We start from the raw sequence: 18,550 nt of genomic DNA, 5'->3' as shown, positions 1-18,550 counted from the left end.
AGGAAAAGTAATGGAAAAGAATTAATAAATCTAAAAACAAATTAATGAACTAGGAAACAGGAAGAATACCATAACCAATAAGTAAATCCAAGAACCGGTTGACATGAGAAGATCTGGGAATAAACAAACATCTGGATGGTCAGGAAAGAGGAAGTCAACATACACAGTACCAGGAATGAGAATGGGATATCACCTTGTTCACAGCAGAAAGTTTAAATGGTAAAAATATTATTGTAAGTCACTCTAAAAATCTTGAAAAGCTCCATGAAATGGATTATTTTATTTAAAATGTTACCAAAATTTACCCAAGAAGTAGCAAAATAAATTTTAAAAACTCTAGACGAAACTGAGGAAAAAAAAAGTCAAAAAACCCCTAAAAATGTTACAAATCTGATGGCTTTGTAAGTGGATAATACATCTTCAAGGAATAGAAACTTCCCATATTATTTAAACTCTATCAGGGCAAAAAAAGGGGGGGAGGGGCACAGGGGATGGCTCACTCTGATTCATTTTATGAGATTCTAGCCTTAATACCAATACTAGGTGAAGACTACCCAAAAAAGTGAAACGCTGATCAATCTCATGTGTGAATATTACTGCAAACATCTTTAACATAAATCTAGCAAATCAAATCCAAAAGAGTATTGTTAAAATAAAGCATCAAGACCAGGAATGATTTATTTCAGTACTGAAAAAAAAGAGTTCAATATTCAGCAATCTGTTACTATAACTTATCACATCAACTGTTCAAGGAAATAAGAATCAATCAATACCCCAAATACATTTTATGAAATTCAGCAGCCATTTCTGAGAAAAACCCATAGTGAACTAGTAAAAAAAATATTTCCTCAACATGATAAAGAATAATTATCTCTGCTCAACCTCACTAATCATCAGGGAGATGCAAATCAAAACCATACTGAGTTACCACCTAACTCCAGGCAGAATGGTAATTATCAACAACTCAAAAAATAACAGCTGCTGGAGAGGGTGTGGCGAAAAGGGAACACTTCTACACTGTTGATGGGAGTGCAAACTAGTGAAACCTCTGTGGAAAGCAGTGTGGCGATTCCTAAAAGCTCTAAAAATCGACCTTCCATATGATCCTGCAATCCCCCTACTGGGAATATACCCTGAAGAACTCAAATCACTCTGTAAAAAAGATACCTGCACACGTATGTTTATCGCAGCGTTGTTCACAATAGCAAGAACCTGGAAACAACCATGCTGCCCATCAAAAGAGGACTGGATTAAAAAAATGTGGTACATATACACGATGGAATACTACGCAGCCATAAAAAAGAACAAAATCATGAACTTCGCAGCAACCTGGATGGAACTAGAGTCTATAATACTAAGTGACCTCTCACAGAAACAAAGATCCGAGTATCACATGTTCTCACTCATATAATGGACCTTGAACATCCAATGTAATACTATAAGAAAATGACTGACGGTACTGGGAAACTATGGGGGTGGGAGAGGGATGGGATTAACAGTAGCAAATATCTGCCTGGGGATGGGAAAACACCTCTTATCAACAGGGTGCCTGAATGATACGTAATTGTACACCTAACCCTTAACTGTACCCCACAAAACCATAATAACAAATATTGATAAAAAAAAAGAAAGAATAACTATCTCAAACCCTTGTGGTAAAACAATTTCCATTAAAGCCAGAAAGAAGACAAGGATGGCTATCCTCTAATCTATTATTAAGCATTGTTCTGAAAGTTCTAACAGATGCAATAAGAAAACTGAAAAAAATAAACAAGTAAATATTTAAATGAAGGAAGCAAAATGACAATTATTTGCAGATTATGTGTCTTTTCTATATACAAAACCCAAAAGAATTAACTGAGAAGATATAAGAATTTAAGTAAGAGTTCAATAAGGGGTTAGTTTAAATATATTTTATATATATATATATTTGATATATATAAAAGAATGGTTATGCTCAGAATAATATTGATATACAAATTTATATATATGAATTGATATATACATATATATCAATTTCCCTTAAATGAGAGCTATAGCCAGAAATAAATTGAATAGAGAGAAAAATTCATTTAAAGTAACAAAGTTGCAAAAAACAAATAAATTTAACAAGAATTTAGTAGGAACTATATGAAAATAACTACAAAACTTCTGATGACTATTAAAGAAGACAAATAAATAGAAGACATACCTCATTTCTGAAAAGATTTAAAATTCATTCATGCAAATATCTTGAAGCATCTACAATGTGTCAGATACTATTCTAAGTCCAGGACACTGTTCTAGGATATTGCAGTGAACCAAATGCACATTTCCCCTGTGGAGCTTACATTCTAATATATAATTATAAATTTATGAATTCTTCACCGAATTAATGTATTCATTTCATGTAGTCCTGATTAAGATCCCAAAAGGAATTTTTAAGGTAGATGGGGGTTCTTGACGAGATATTTCTAAAGTTATTTTAAATAATAAATTTACGCTGGGCATGGTGGCTCACACCTATACTTCCAGCACTTTGGGAGGCCAAGGGGAGAGGATTGCTTGAGCCCATAGGTTCAAGATCAGTCTAGGCAACATAGTGAGACTGCATCTCCACAAAAAGTTTAAAAAGATTAATCCAGCATGGTGGTGCATGCCTGTAGGCCCAGCTACTTGGGAGACTCAGGTGGAGTCTCCAACACCTGAGCCCCGGATGTTGAGGCTGTGGGGAGCTATGATTGGGCCACTGCATTCCAGCCTGGGCAACAGAGTGAGATCCTGACTTTAACAACAACAACAACTTATACAAACAGTTAAGAAGAACTGACAAATAAATAGTTAAGGGTTTTTTTCTATTAGATGATAAAACATGGGAAAGGTGTTTCTAAGCACACAATTAAAAGCAGAACACACAATGAAAAATTGCAATGGATGCAACTACCTGGAAATTAAAGAATTCTACAAGACAGAAAAATACCATGAACAAAATTAAAAGGCAAAGGAGAAACTGGAAGAAATTGCAACATATTTGACAGATAATGGGAAAACAGCCTTACTTTCTAAAGATGTGAAAACCTATAAAAAAGAGTATATTTATAGGAAAATAAGCAAAAGGATACAAATAGGCAATCTACTATAGATGGTAATATGCACTATGGACCACAGAAGGAGAAATGGGTACTCTATTGAACTGCTGTTGGGACTGCAATTTGGATCCATTTCTCTTTCTCCAGGAGAGAGAAAGAATGTTATTTGCCATTATGCATTGAAGTCTTTAAAACATGCATGTACTTCAATCCAGCAATTCTACATCTAGTAATTAATCTTAAGAAAGTAGTCATGAGTAGAATCTCAGATTTATTTACAAGTATGTTTATTACATTGCTGTTCAAAATAGCAAAAATTTGCAAACAACTTACAAGTCCAACAGAGAGAAATTGATTAACTAGCATGTATCCACCAAAAATTATGCTCTAGAAAAATACTTTTATGTGAAAAGTTAGTCAAAATATGTTGTTATTAAAATGATATGTATAATGTGATTACATCTTTGTCTGCATAATCTATATATGTTCAGAAAAAAGGACTGAACAGATATATGCTCACCAAAATATTGGTAATAGTAACTTGGAGGTTTTAAGAATACTATAGTAATTTCGGCTTCCTTTCTTGGCTATCTTCACAATTTTCAACTATAATCCTACATTAAACTTGTTGGGGGGGTATTTTTTTTTTTTTATGCTTGTTTTTTAGAGGTTGTTGGCAGAGCTGCTGAGCCCAGGAAGGTGGGTTCTTGTATAGCCCTGACTGCTCTCGACCCTTGTCTATGAAATCAGGTTGGCCTGTCTAGTGTGGGCATGGAGACACCAGCTTTCCTCCCATCTCCTGAAGTCACCTTCATTCCTCCCATTCCTGGCATCAGGGATAATTCTTCTGTGGATCTTTAATGCATAGCAACATCAGAAGCAGAGTCAGGTTCCTCTCTGGCCACTGCTGAGCTCCCCAAGGTCTGACAATGCAACCGCGCTGCTTGCTCTGTAGCCTGGCAACCAGATGCTTCTTGCTGCTCCTTCCTCTCTTCCCCACCCCACCTCTCCACCTCTGCTCCTGGAGCTCCCCAGACACCACGTACTCATGGAAGACGTTGGGAAGACTGCTTGGGAGGTGCTGGCCATGAAGTCCGCGATCTGCCGCAGAGCCCAGATGTTGGAGGAGTTGTTCCCCTTCTTCATCTGCTCCTGGATGAGGCCTTCCAGTTCCTCCCTGAAAGACTAAAGCAGGCCCCGAGGTGCTGGTCCCCCATAGCCTCTCACACAGGAGACTGAGTCCCCACCGACCCAGCTGCTGAATAATGAACTTTTCCAAGTGCCCAACCCTTGCCTCTGGGTCAGCTGAACCAGGGCCATGCTCAAGATCCCCGGCCCCAGGAGACACTGTGCAATTCCACTGGGACCCCGGGATCCTCCCCAGATTGCTGTGTGGAAAGCAACAAAGAGATGCTGGGAAAGGATCCTGTGTTCCCTTGCCTTGTGGGTGGAAATCCAGATTCCAGGCCCTTCCTGTGTATGAGATGAAGACTCCCTCCCCCCCATCAGATATGGCAAGACTTCACTTGGGTAATTAACATTTTTAAAGGCAGAACTGCATGAAAAAGAGTGCCATCTTTCCTCTCCAGTCGCCATGCCTATGGCTGCTCTGGGCCTCAGTGTCCTCATGTGCTTAATGAAAGGGTAGAAGGGAAGAGCTGAAGGACTGGTGACTTCGGAGAGCAAATTCCCTTCTGATGTCAGACTCTAAGCCTGGCTTTGCAGACCACTAGGCCATAAGCAAGGCATCCTGCCCACCAGGTGACAGCAGGAACTCAAGAGGAAATAGGGAGTTGCTAAGGCGGTGGCGAACTTATCAAAGGACAAACGGAAGCAGGAAAGTCCTCTGATCCCCATTCCCTGCCTGGGCCCCCAAATCCTGGACCGGTGCTGTTTAACTCTGCCACCTCTCCTACCCCCGTCATCCCCGGTAGTCACATTCTGGAGGTTTCCCCAGGGGCTCCTCACCCCGATGCTTTCAGCACCTGCTGTATTCCCCCAAGCTCCCCAACACCATGCCACTACACCTCAGGCCCAATCCCTGGTGTTGCTCCAAGAGGCCTGAGCATTCATCGTGCCTCTCAGCTAGGGCCACACACAGCCCACAGGTCTTGGATCCCCGGAAGCCCAGGGGGACTGAAGCAGAGCTGGGCCCACCCTTCTGAGCCCATCCTAGCAAGTGCCTGGATGCCAGTTCTGCCTCTGGGCCTCCCAACCCTTAGGGTCACGTGCTGTTTCCTGAGGCCCTCCAAGCTCTACAGCCCTTGGATGTCCCTTGCCTCCTTCACATTGATCTCCCTCTTCCCACCCAAGGGCCGGATCACCCTCCTCCCTCAAGTGGTCCTCGAGGCCCAGGCTCTGGCCTTCTCAAGGCACCACCTGCCTCAAGGAGGAGCTCTGTGCCCATGCCAGGCAGGGCCCGAAAGACCTCAAGTTGGGAGCAACAAGGGTGATTCCCAACTTACCTTTCCTTCTTCCCCCATCCCATGTCCCTGTTAAGCTGCACACTCTTCCCACACCATGAGGCTTCCAGGCCCTCCTCAACCCCACTCTATGCCTGTCAAGGCCTGATTTGTCCAGATAGTGAGGTCTTGCTTTGTGGAGTTCAGGAAAAAGATCCCCAAGCCTTCTTTGGGGCGTCCCCCTTCAAGTCTCCATTTTACATGGGTTTGTGTGTTCACTGTTACAGCTTTTGGTGAGAAGGGAGACTGGAAACCCAGGCTCAGAAGGGGCCCGAGAAACGGAGAGAGGGTCTCCTATCTCTGGGTCCCACCTCCCCCCCCACTGGGCCAAACTCCCTACACACAAACCAGGTCCTGCCATCTACCAGTGACGAGGGAGAGACTCAAACGCCTAGGTGACCAGCCGACCCTGAGCACGGGAAAGAGAGGTTGTTCGCCTTCCAAGCTCCCGCTTAGGAATCAGCGCCCGGCCCTCTCTTCCCCGCCCGCCCCCCTGAAGCCCCTCCCCGACGGGGCGGGGTCGGCCCACTCACCGGGCTCTGCAGGATCATGGTGACACGCTTCTTCTGCTCCATCAGGTTGAAGTCTTGCCGCAGGTCCGCTGCCCGATTGCGAAGGCGCATGTACTCGGGGTCGTCCTCAGAGAAGCGGTCAAAGAAGGGCTGCCCTTGGGGAGGCGGCGGGGAGGCAGCCTCGGGGACCGTCTCTTCGCTCATTTTCCTGGTGGCTTTGCAAGCCGCTCCTGGAGCCCTTCAGAGAAAGGGGCAGAAGAGGCCGGGATGTCAGCAGCTGCCCGGTCTGCCAATCTGCGGGGGGCGCCAAGGCACCATCGGACTAAATCAAAAACATGGGCTCAGCCGGGCTCGGTGGCTCAGCCTGTAACCCCACGCCTTTGGGAGGCTGAGGTGAGTGGATTGCCTGAGCCCGCGGGTTCGAGACCCGCCTGGGCAACTTGGCGAGACCTCATCTCCACAACAAATCAAAAATTAGCCGGGCGTGGTAGCGCGCGCCTGTAATCCTGGCTACTTGGAAGACTGAGGCGGGAGGATCACCAGAGCCCAGCAGGTCCAGGCTGCGGTGGCTGGGAGTGGCCGGCCACTGCACTCCAGTCTGGGCGACAGAGTGAGACTCCAATTCAAAAAAAACAACAACATGGACTCAGGTGTCCATCGCCCTTTTCTAACTGGCCAGCCTTTAACTGGTCACACGCCCCTTGGAGCAGATCGATCCCCCGGTGCAAACTTGACCTGCAGAACTTTTTTGAGCATTTCTGTGATGCATAACTACATTTCCTGGGAATCAGTACTTCATCTGAAATGACAACCCTTTAATAAGCCTCCTCAAAAATTACGGTGGGCAATTCACAAAAGAACACTACTAACTGCTAAACAGGAACTACTAAACTCACTACCCAAAGAGAATAGGAATTGCTAAAACATGGGAAGCACATTGCTCGGTGCTTTCGTTCACAATGTGGGCTTCACTTTGGCCCCGGGAAAGGAATTATTGGTGAATCTGCTTCCATAAAACATGCCTTAATGCAGAATCAGATTCTTATTCCGAGTTTAAAGTTCATTAATTTATTATTTTCTCCCAACCCCTGCTCAGTTCACATTGAGAAACAAAGACTATGGCGTGTAAGGGTGCCATGCCCCCTGGCTGCGGAAGTCCCACACACTGTCTAAACCTGATCCCTCGAGCGAGAGTCAGGGCGGCTTTTGCAGAGTCAAGTTGGGGAAAAGCCGCATATTCTTTCTCCTCAACCACGCTTTTTTAAATGCATGAATTGTGAATGAAGGTTTGTCTTCCACTGCTATATACTGGAGTCCTTCCGAGGAATGAGGCTGCAGCTCCAGCCTTCACTTCCCAGCAGTGGAGTTTGGCCAAGCAAGTCTCCCTTCGAGTGTCATCACAAGTCTGTCCTGTGCCCCTTCCGTCCTCAGGGCAGCCCCACAGGGCGTTAGCCTTCTCCCTGCTGGCTGATTCTCTTCTCAGCAAAGGAAGGCGTGTACTTTGAGCAATAATTCATTTTGAAAATACGAGGGGGCCCTCAAAAAACCAGAATTATGTTTTGGAGGGCAGGCCCCTTGTGGTACGGGTTTCCCCCAGTAGGCAAGTGTTCTAGGAACCCATCGGCATCGGTGTACCAGCTAGCGTTGTTGTGAGAGGCTGTGTTCGGCTTCGGTGAATTTTTTCTTGGAGGTTGTTTTTAACACTTTGCCCATTTCATGATGGATGATTTGCACAAACAACCTGCTCACACTGTGCTGAGTGTTCAGCAGTTTTTGACCAAAACTGGCATGACCCCCAGGTCCTCCCTATTCACCCTATCTCACCCCAGTGACTTTATTTTTGTTTCTCCAGTGAAAAAAGTCCTCAAAGGGAAACATTTTGCCAACGTGGAAGAGGTAAAACCAAAAAACGGCAGAAGCACTAAAAGGCATCAAAATCGATGAGTTCAAAAACTGTTTTGAGCAATGGAAAAAGCATCTCAATAGGTATATTGCATCAAATGGAAAGTACTTTGAAGGGGACTGAAGTTTAAACATATAAGAATAAATACATGATTTTTTATAAATAAATTCCGGATTTTATTGGATCCCCCTTGTATATATGGAGATACAAATAAAAGGGCATTAAACGGGTCCACGACACCTGGGTTCTTATCCATAACCTGCCACTCTTTGCTTTGTCCCCATGGGCTCCTATTCCATGAGGAGGTGGAGTGCTCTCTTGTTCTTTGGGAAAATGCTCCTGGTCTCCCAGATCCTATCTGTCTTTTGCCCTCAGCTGGCCAGTCCTGGCCCCAGCCTCACCCACCATTCTGGAAGGCCAGCAGCTCATTACAAAGGAGGCCTTGCTGATGGCCAGAAGAGCATGTTCTTACTGTCCCTGAGCTCCCGGTACCTATTCTTCTACGGTCAGGACTCTCCCCTCTACCTTTACAGTCTCTCTGGATGAGGTGGATGGTGGAAGATGCAATGGGTAAGATCAGAGAGGACAGTGGGGGCCCACCCTATCAGCCTAGAATACCCAGATAGTTATTGTCTGCATTCTTCCCTTGGGGGAAAGGCAAACAGGAAGTTTAAGAGAAGGTGCATGGACAGGGTCAGGTGTTGGCCTGAACCCTCAGCCTTGAGCAGTGGTTCTCAACCTTGGGTGTACATTGGAATCAGCTGGGGAACTTTAAAATCTATTGATGCCAGAGGTTCTACTATAATTAGTCTAAGATGTGGCCTGGACATCAAGATTTTCAAATGCTCCCCGGGTGATTCTAATGAGCAGCCAGGATTGAAATATCACAAGCTAGATGTTAATGGCTGTAACATGTAAGATGGCACAAAACTTCATGTGTCTAACTCTCCCGCCACGGGTTCCTCCTCCCACTCAAACCACCACCTGCCAACTTACACTTAGCCTAGAACATGCTAAATTTAGCCTAAAGTTGTGTCTTTACATATTTCAAGTGTGGCCTAAAGGTTTATCAACACATAATAAACTATAACCCAATTTGGTGTGTAAATAGACTGTAGCCGACTCTTGTAACAATCAGAGAGTCTCAGCTAATCCTACAGCCAAATTTTGGCTGATCGCAGTTGGCTGACTATTCAACCATGTTCAGATAAGGCAAACACAGAGCCATAACCAATCCAGCTGTTTCTGTACCTCACTTCTGTTTTCTGTAGGTCACTGTTCTTTTTCTGCCCATAAACATTATCTGACCATGTGGCAGCCCTGGAATGCCTCTAAAACTATTCTGGTTCTGGGGACTGCCCAATGTGAATCATTCTTTGCTTAATTAAACTCTGTTAAATTTAATTTCTCTAAAGTTTTTCTTTTAACAATCAGCAGAAGTGCTCCAAATGCCACCACAGCCTGCTTCTGCAAGGCTGCCAAGTCATGACCTCGGATCTTAATTCTTCCACTAATTAGTCATATTTTTATGAAAGCACTTACCAGATCTCTCCCAACCAACACAACCCTTACCAGTCCTGTTGATGAGATTTAGCAACAGGGATGGAGTTGGAGGTTGAGGATGAGGGAAGGAATCTGCTGGGGGTGGCAACCCCAATTTTTTTTTCCTAAAGATTGTTTTAACAGATTTGGCAAGTTGCTAGAATAGTTCTGGTGTATTTAGTAACATTTAAATCCAGACCTCTTCCTTTCATCTAAATGAAGAAAGGGTGATTGACTCTGCCTGGGATGTTTCTGGTGGAATTAGCTCTGAACTAGAAGTCAGAGACCTGCATAGGCATGGGTCTCACCTTTGTCCACCTTTGTAAAAGGGCGTGAACAGAATGACCTCTGGGGTCCCTTTGTGGAGAGCGCGGCCTGAGCCAAGATGGCGCCCGGGACCTCTGCCAAGTCCCATGATTAGGCGCATGATATACCGCCGGGCCCTCCTTCACTGCGCACCGCGCAAGTGCAACGCTGCTGAGCCTATGAACTGCTGACACGCTGGAACGGGACTTGTGGGTGGAGACCAAGGGATATAAGTACGGGACAACGGGGGAGAAGCTAGAAGAAGCTAGAAGAAGAAGAGAAGAAGCTGGCATGGTGTAAAGGCTGAATAAACCGCTTTGAGAAGAACACGTTGTTGTTGCCTCCTTCCTGCTGGTCAGGGGTGAGCGACATCCCTTTCTGCTCTGATATTATACGATTGATCTGAGTTGGAAGCAGATAGATTCATGTAGTAAAGGCAGAGGGTGGAAGACCTGGGTGTCCTAGAGCAAGAGACCTTCCCACTTCCTCCAGGGCCTCTCCCTCAAGCCAAAAGAGAAACATCGCACCTGCAAAGAACACACATGAGCAACTGACATTGGCCCTGAGGGTAAAGTCAATTCCACCATAAGGGGCTGGTTAAGAATACATTACCTCTGTCATGCCTCACCCCTGGATCTGGGGGGGTGAGAAGGGACAGCAGAGTCAAACACAATGCGACGTCATTGGTCCCCACCCAGATTCTCTGGGGCAGGCAGCACAGCAGGTCAAAATTCTTCCAGAGACAGCATCCCACCGAATTCCTCCCCTTCTCTTTTTAGTGGCTCATTGTGGCAAATTCATTACCTTCGGCACTTTCAAAGTCCTGAACCTTTCATGTTATATTTGAAACAGTAGCAAGCACAACCCCTCTCCCCTGTGAGTTCAGTGGATGTGAACTCCCTGCATCCCTAGGCCTTCAGGCCCCACCAGCTCCAGAACCACCTGAACTCAGCTTCTCGGGACTGGGATTGCTTTGGATGGCACAGCCTGGTACTGAGGCTTCCTGGCATTAAGCCCTCTCCATCCAAGCAGGAAAAGGCCGATCCTCTCCTCTTCCCTATGGAGTGGCTGTATTTCCCCAGAATGGGTCTGTGAAGGCTGTGCAGCAGCTCTTCCTGCCCTGAAGCATGAGGAACCGAGACGCTCTGGGCCTGATGGCCAGGAGTTCACACCGCCACAGCCAGGAGTTCACACCGCCACGCCCAGGGACCTGCCTTTTCTTTTTAGAGCCCAGAGGCGCTCCAACGGGGGTGGCATAGAATATGCAAGCCCTGAATCCATCACCACGACCACATGGACCTGGGCAAACCCTTTGGCTTTGTGAATCAAAGACATCTTTTTGTGTTCTTTCCTTCCCTCTCCCAAAATGCCGTGTAGATGATCAAAGTTATATCCAGCATGGCTTAGTATTAAAAGCAAAGACTCAGGAACAAGATTAATTGGATTCAAACCATAGCTATGCCACTTACTAGCTGTGCGATCTTGGGCTGCTTAACTTGTGCCTCAGTTTCCACGCATATAAAATGGGAATTCCAAGAATTTATGTCAAATGGCGGTTGTGAGGCTTAGCCAAGTTAATGTATGTGAAGCACTTGAAACAGGGCCTGGTACATAGCAAGTACTATGACCTACTTACTCTTGTTATGCATCATTTAGGGGCTAGAATCATCTTGCCATTAGGAATTCAAGTGAAGAGAGGCTTGTGTCAATTATAAACAGGTGCACACTAAATAACTGTAATTATGTGTTTTAGTCCAAAAAATTAATTCAATCTTGAACTACACTGACAAAAAGAAAAACAACCAGAAAAAGACTGAGAATGCCTCATTTTCCAACCAGATAATGAGAACATGTCAACCTGAATATCCCCAAAAAAGGAGGCTAAGCAGGATGCTGAAGATCAGAGGAGGCCAGCGTTTGTTGAGCCAGGTGTGATGTAAGAAAGAATATATCTGGTCTTGCCCCTTGTTCCTGGCACAGAGCTTCAAAAACCTTTGGAATTTCTAAAATGTCCAAAATGCAGGAGTGTCTTTTGTTGTTCATAATGAGCTTCCTTCAACCAAACCTGAGTTTGCACTAGTGAAGTGACTCATGGTGGGCCCTTAAATAGTTTCAAGGGAGGATCTGGCCACTCCAGAAAGACCAAGCACGTGAGTAGAAGGGTGCAGCTTCAGCTCTACCCCTGGCCTTCAAGAGGGGGAGAGGGGCTAGTGTCAAGTGATTTAATCAGTCATGCCTCTATAATGAAGCCCCTTGGAAAGAAGCAAACAAACAAATAGAAACTCTGGACACTGAGGCTTGGGGGAGCTTCCTGCTTGGGGAACATGCTGATGTTCTGGGAGAGTGATGTGCTGGATTCCACACGGAGAGAGGCTGACAACTCTGTGCCCCACGTCCCGGGCCCTGACCTATACATCGCTTGCATTGGAGTGTTCCCAAGTTGTATCCTTTAAAATGAAACTGTGATTAAAAGTACAGTGTTTTTAGTGAGTTCTGTGAATCATTCTAATGAATTACTGAACCTGAAGAGGGGCCATGGGAACCCCTAATTCATAGCTAAGTCAGTCAGGAGTGCGAGTGGCCTGGGGACCCCACTTGTCCTTTCACTTGTGGCAGTTAATTTGTGTGCCCTTTAGCTCAAGGTAATTTATGTCAGAATTGAATTGAACTGTAGGACAGTCAGTTGGTGACACAGAATTGGTGACATAACATCACCAGGCAACTTTTATTCATGATTTATTTTCATTCCTAGGAGGCAGATACCAATGTCCCAGATTTACAGATAAAGCAAGTGATCACAGAGATGCTAACTAATTTGCCCAAGGTCACACGGACAAGAGTGGAGTCAGGATCTCAGCCAGGTCTGTCTCTGGCCCCAGATCCTACTCCTCACCACTCCATCATATTGTCCCCGAACATCTGTTGGGCAGCCATGTGGAAGGAGGATTAGGCTGATTCCCTAGAGCTGCAGGGGCTAGAACTAGGAAGCCAGGTGTTGTTACAGACAGGCAGATTGTCACTGAGGGCATGAGGGGGAACATTCTAACAGCAGGAGCTGCTCAGTAACAGGAAGATGGAACAGGAGGCCTTGTCAGGTGGTGAGTTCTCTCTACTAGAAGTCAGAGTGACCACAGGATGCTGAAGAGGAGTTTCTGCACTTGCTGGGGCAGGGGCAGGAATGACTTCTGAGGTCCCTCAGATTCTGTGGTAGTTCTTGAGTCAGCAGGATAGGAGGAGTTCATGGCGATGACCTGAACTCGTCTTCATGCGATGGACCCCACCAAAAAGTGCCCATCACCCCCCCATCGCCACCAAAAATGACTGCTTACTTACCGGGAGGCTGGTCTGCCCTGTCCAAGTTTCTTTCCACTCAGTGCTCGGTCTGCACCCCCCAGTCCGCTCTCAGGGGCGCCAGACACATCTACACAACCTCAAACATTCAGATGGAAACTGGAAAACACAAACACAAACAAACATCAGGGCCTTGTCTGTACCACCATGATTCTTTACCCGATTTATGTTAAGGATGGCTGGGAAATTCTTTAAAATGAACTTGAAATGAATTTTTATTTTAAAGGCAAATTATGTCTATAGAAAGGTAAAGGAAGCCTCATTATCTTTAAGATTGGGATCAAAATTCCTTTTAAAGAGAGGAATTGGGAAATCCCTTTGCTGAGTGCTGGCTGGAAGAGCCTTAGAGGAAAGAGGCTGCTCTGGCCCGGTAGAGGAAGCATGAGCCTAGAGGGGTCACATGTTGCTAGACTGGAAGAGTCTCCTTTTCTGAAACCCCCAGAACACTTCACTAACAGCTACTAAACTCACAGGTGCTGATGTGAGCGATTTTTGGATGCAGCCCAAGAGGCAGATGCAGCCTGAAGAGTATCAAGCCCCACGAACATGGGAGAGTTTTAGATTTGCACAGGCTATGGATCGGTGGATTCAAGACAATTTCACCTGGAGTTCAAGGAGAAGAAAGGCCCCCAGCTAATACCTGGATAATAGGTCCTAAAGTACTACTGCAGGAGGATGATCAAATTGTTAATACCTTACAAACAAGGATGAGTTACGATGCCAAAAATCCTGGGGATCAAGGTCTTCAAAGTGTTAGTCACCAAAATGTTTCAAGGAAAAAAGAGACAAGTGATGACAAATGGTAGTTTTCCATTTTCACTTGGACACTCTGTTGTTCAGACCCAGAGCCGCTGGGGGCTGTCTCACCCAGGACTGGCAGCATCCCTGACTACCCTTTGCCCTGCCAGCCGCCAGCCATGGGTCTGGGTTCACTGGCAGCTCAGCTCCATGCCTGACCAAAGCCGTTCAGAGTACAGTCATTTGAGGAGACATGTCCCACCTATGAGGAGCAGGGAGAATTTGTTGTGGTAGGTACTGTGTGCTTGTGGGGGTCCCGGACACCTTCACACCCACTGAGGCTCAGCCTCCATCTCAACCGGGAGGCCCAGGGCTCAGCATTTCAATGTCTGGGTGGTCCCCAACTCCAGTCTTGATGCTCACCCTTCTAGTTAGGGTCTGGGAAGTTGCGTTCAAGAGCTAAGATCTGTGTTATATATATCCAGTGCCAACTGGAGTCCTCCTGCCAGTGGTTTTATTTTTAGCTAGAACAGGGTCATACCTACCACTTGATGCCACCTCTGTCCAATGCCCTTCCTTCCAGGGCTGACCCCAGAGCAGGGTTTGCTAACATATGTCCACTGTCTTCCCTAAGGATCAAACCTGCAGCTAGATAAGTTGTCTCACCTCAAGCACCAGCTTCCTCCCCTTCCCTGGGAGACCGGAAGATCAGAGGCTGCCCTGTGGCCACAGCCTGCTAAAATCTGAATTTTCAGAGTCTGGGCTACTTTTTTGTGTCCACTAATAAAATTAATCCTTTGCCCCCAGAAGTGTACTGTGCCATTCATGTAAGAAGGCAGACATCTGTCCCCCAGATAAATATACACTAAAAAAAAAACAAGTCCCAGCCGGGCTCGGTGGCTCAGCCTGTAATCCTGCGCCTTTGGGAGGCTGAGGTGAGTGGATTGCCTGAGCCTGAGGGTTCGAGACCCGCCTGGGCAGCAAGACCTCATCTCTACAGTAAATCAAAAAATCAGCCGGGCGTGGTAGTGCATGCCTGTAATTCCAGCTACTTGGAAGGCTGGGGTGGAAGGATTGCCGGAGCCCAGCAGGCGAGGCTGCGGTGGCCGGGAGCGGCCACTGCACTCCAGTGTGGGCGACCCAGTGAGACCCCAACTCAAAAACAAAAAACAAAAACAAGTCCCATTCCAAATTCCACTGATGCTGAAAGTCCACGATCAGAGCTCTATTCCTTGAGTTATGGTGATATACATCCACTGATTAAAAGGAAAACAACCCTGAGAGGTATTGGAGGCAAATGTGTTATCTGTAAACACATCATCCTATGGCAATGAAACTGTCAAATCTCTGACTGCAGAGTCTACCTGAGCAGGGCTAGAAGAGACACCAGATCTGCAAGTCTTAGTGAGGGAAAGAGAACAGAAAGAGGACTGATGCAAAGGCCAATTGAGAGGGGCCCCAGCACCTGGGACAGGGATGCTGCCCTTGGAGCCTCAAAGACCCTGACCCGAGAGAACCCTCTGAGCCTGCCCTAACTGCAAGCCCAGCATCACCCCTACTCAGCCTTTGGCTTCCCAGTACATGCTTTGAGAGCCTTGCTCCTCCAGTCTTCCATCCACCCACGGTCCTCAGGCGAACTGAGAAGCAAAACCAGTGTCAGCTGTGGTGCCCCGTGTAATGAGAACAGGTGCCTGACATCCCGCGGGTGGTTCAGAAGGCACCAAGGGTATGGCCCCACAGAGCACCCGTTCCCTGCTCTCAGTGTGCAGAAAAGCTCGGCTGCCAGGCAGGAAGAGTTAGGACATGGAAATCTAGTCTTTGTTAGCTGCCCACTAGACTGTGAACCCCGTCGAAGACATTAAAACACTCAGGGACCTTTGCCCACTGGCAGGTCCTGCAGTCAGCTTAAAATCAACCTGCAAATGCACCATCTCTTCTACTCACCCCGCACCACAGTTTCCCCCTCCCTAGCCAGCCCCACCAACCAGTCGCCCCACGACAAAGGCCTGAGAGGCAGCCTTGACCCCTCTTCTTGCCCTGCCCATTCGGTCACCAACGTCTCTGACTTAATGCCCTAAATATTTCCCCACTCGGAGCACCATGCCTGAATCATGCCTCTGTCTCTCCTTTCTTTCCTGGTTTCTGGTCCATGATCCTCTCTTGTCCATGGTCCAAACTGTCACCAAAGTTACTGGTCTAAAAATGCTACTAATCTGGCCCATGTCTGTCCTGCCCTGCTAAAACCCATCCCTGTTACCAGGGGCAGGGTTCCTTAATTTTTTTTTTTTTTTTTTTTACATTCCTGCTCTTCCAGCTAACACTTAGCTTTAGGTTCTATTACAAAAAGGGCAGGTATTCATTTCATGTTTTCCAAATATAAAATTTTAAATCTGAATTTGCTTTATCAAACCAAATGCATGCTCCATGTTAAAAATTCAAGCCCATCCACCCCTCTGTCCAGCCCCTTCTCCTTAAATGGCCACTCTGGAGGATACGGTCAAGACTCAGCCGACCCCCAGGGTCCCCTGGACTTCTCAGCACCCACCCCACCCTCCAGGTGCTATTTGCAGGACCCAAGAGGCATAGAGCAGATTCTTTATGGGTGCTGTGCCTGCTGGGAACACCCTTTCCTCTTTTTTTTTTTTTTTGAGTTGGAATCTCACTCCATTGACCAGCCTGGAATGCAGTGGCACGCTCACAGCCACCCCATCGTCAACCTGCCAGGATTCGGCGGTCCTTCCGCCTCAGCCTTCTGAGTAGCCAGAACTACAGGCGTGCGCTACCATGCCCGGCTATTTTTTATTTTATTGTAGAGATGAGGTCTCTCCAAGTTGCCCAGGCTGGTCTCAAACCCGCGGGCGCAGGCAATCCACTCACCTCGGCCTCCCAAAGTGCTGGGATGACAGGCTGAGCCACCAAGCCCAGCCTCACCCTTTCCTCTTTACCTCCTCTCTTCGGTTCAGGTATCTCACCTCCTCTCTCGGGCTCTCACATCACTTTCACTCACCTTTTCCATCCCATTTGCAACCCACTCTGTTACCCTGTGAGCTCCTAGCAGTCAGAACTGTGTCTTTGGCATTTCTGTCCCAGTTGCCACAGGGACTGGTGCTAGGTTGGTGCTGGATAAATGTTAGTTGAAACAAAACGCAACAAACAGTGAACTGGGAAGAGTTAGGCCAGCTTAACAAAGCAGCACTGTCCAGTCCTTGGGGTCCCAGAGCAAGTGAGGCCTGCAGAGAGCTCACAGCACAGTGTGAGGAGAAGGACCCCGAAGCTGCCCACTTCAGGGTCCAGTGCTGAGTGTTAATGGAGGAGTGCGAGGAGGTGCCCTTATGCCTAAATCACCTCCTCTCAAAGCGTTCTTTTGGTGTAGAACCCAGTGACCGGCCCCTCCAGTCACCCTTCTTGCCTGATTTGAAGGAGAATCCCAGCAAGTGACTGCAACTCTCACACTGTCAAATCCAACGCTCTTTAGGTGGAGATGGAGAAGGTAATATTACACATAACACATCACGCATGGCAATCCCCTCACCTCTCCCATCAGCTCTCCCAAGTTCAGTCTCGCCTCTTCTCTGCCTCTTACCTCTTCCCTAGAGCACCCACTCCCCTGCCTTGCCCGGGGGCTCCCCTCTCTGCAGAGGGGAGTCCCAGAGCTCCCTCCTAGCATGGCCAGTTCACTTCCTCACACCTCTGGTCCCTCCTCAGCAAAGCCCCTGCTCGGGACCGGCCTGATAGGACAGCAGCTAGGGATTGCAAATCATGAAACATGCTCCCTGTCACCAAGCATTTCCTTCCTTGTCCCACTGAAGACCAAGTATATGGAACCACTGGCGTATGAAACCGCATTTCTATGGATTGTTCCTTGTGGCTATCAAAGGAATGAAAGGTCTATACAGAGAGTAACAGATGCCCAAGCTGTCCGAATTTTGTTAAAATCTGCCAAAGTTCCATGTGCCTGTAGAGGCGGTAGGTGCCATCTCCTGCCACCTCAGTGGGGCATCTCCAGACAGGAGCAGACAGTTTGTGTGGCTCAGCACCCACAGCCCCAAGTGGAAAGACAGCACAAGCTGCCACAGCCACAGGCACGGCCCCTTGACAGTGCCAGCCTCTGAAAGCCCCAGGCCCTGACCCCACGGGTCAGCTCCGTGTAAGGCCTTAACTCGAAGTCAGAACCAAAACTCACCGATCTCCGAATGAGCCTCCCACAAGTGAGAGAGGAGGCGGTCATGGCTGTGCTGCTGCTACTTTGCAGAATAAAAAGAGTCATTTGAATAAAGGACTGGGCCACACCCTGCCTGGTGTGTTTAGATAAAGAGAACGCTCATGTCTCTGGGTGGTGGGATTACAGGGGAAGTTTATCATCATCTCTTCACAGGCTTCTGAATTTTCCAAAGTTCTACATTAGGTATTAACTACTGTGATCATTTAGGCCAAAAATAGTTGAAATGAAGAAAGGGAGAGGAAACAAGAGAGCAGTGGTAGAGTTTCTTTATGTCCATCCCAGAAAGCCCTTGGTTGGAAGACTCTTTTAACCCTGTGATTGCTACAGACCCAAGAAGTACTTACATCTACACATCCCTGATGCATACTTTCCTGGTGAAGTCAAGTGAATTTTTTTTTTAAATCAATTTTTTTATTTTGATTTTGTGGGGTACAGTTAAGGGTTAG

The 18,550-nt window shown here is 46.9% G+C and overlaps 1 protein-coding gene across 1 annotated transcript in view; it reads right to left on the bottom strand.

Moving 5' to 3' along the window:
- The window catches only part of ADD2 (adducin 2), a 58,750-nt gene extending 40,587 nt beyond the window's left edge, over nt 1-18,163 (bottom strand). The window contains exons 1-4 of the mRNA XM_008058776.2: nt 18,066-18,163; nt 13,127-13,243; nt 6,064-6,280; nt 4,115-4,253 (exon numbers count right to left, since the gene is read on the bottom strand). Of these exons, the coding sequence (XP_008056967.1) occupies nt 4,115-4,253; nt 6,064-6,246 (322 nt within the window). The 5' untranslated portion in view covers nt 6,247-6,280; nt 13,127-13,243; nt 18,066-18,163. The remainder of the gene's footprint in view (nt 1-4,114; nt 4,254-6,063; nt 6,281-13,126; nt 13,244-18,065) is intronic.
- Nucleotides 18,164-18,550: the final 387 nt, after the last annotated feature.

Source organism: Carlito syrichta, unplaced genomic scaffold (genome assembly GCF_000164805.1).
Source record: "Carlito syrichta isolate Samal-C Ts95f unplaced genomic scaffold, Tarsius_syrichta-2.0.1 Scaffold303625, whole genome shotgun sequence".
Lineage (NCBI taxonomy): Eukaryota > Metazoa > Chordata > Mammalia > Primates > Tarsiidae > Carlito > Carlito syrichta.
Note: the sequence above shows the minus strand (reverse complement) of the source record. Positions and strands in the feature narration are given on the sequence as shown.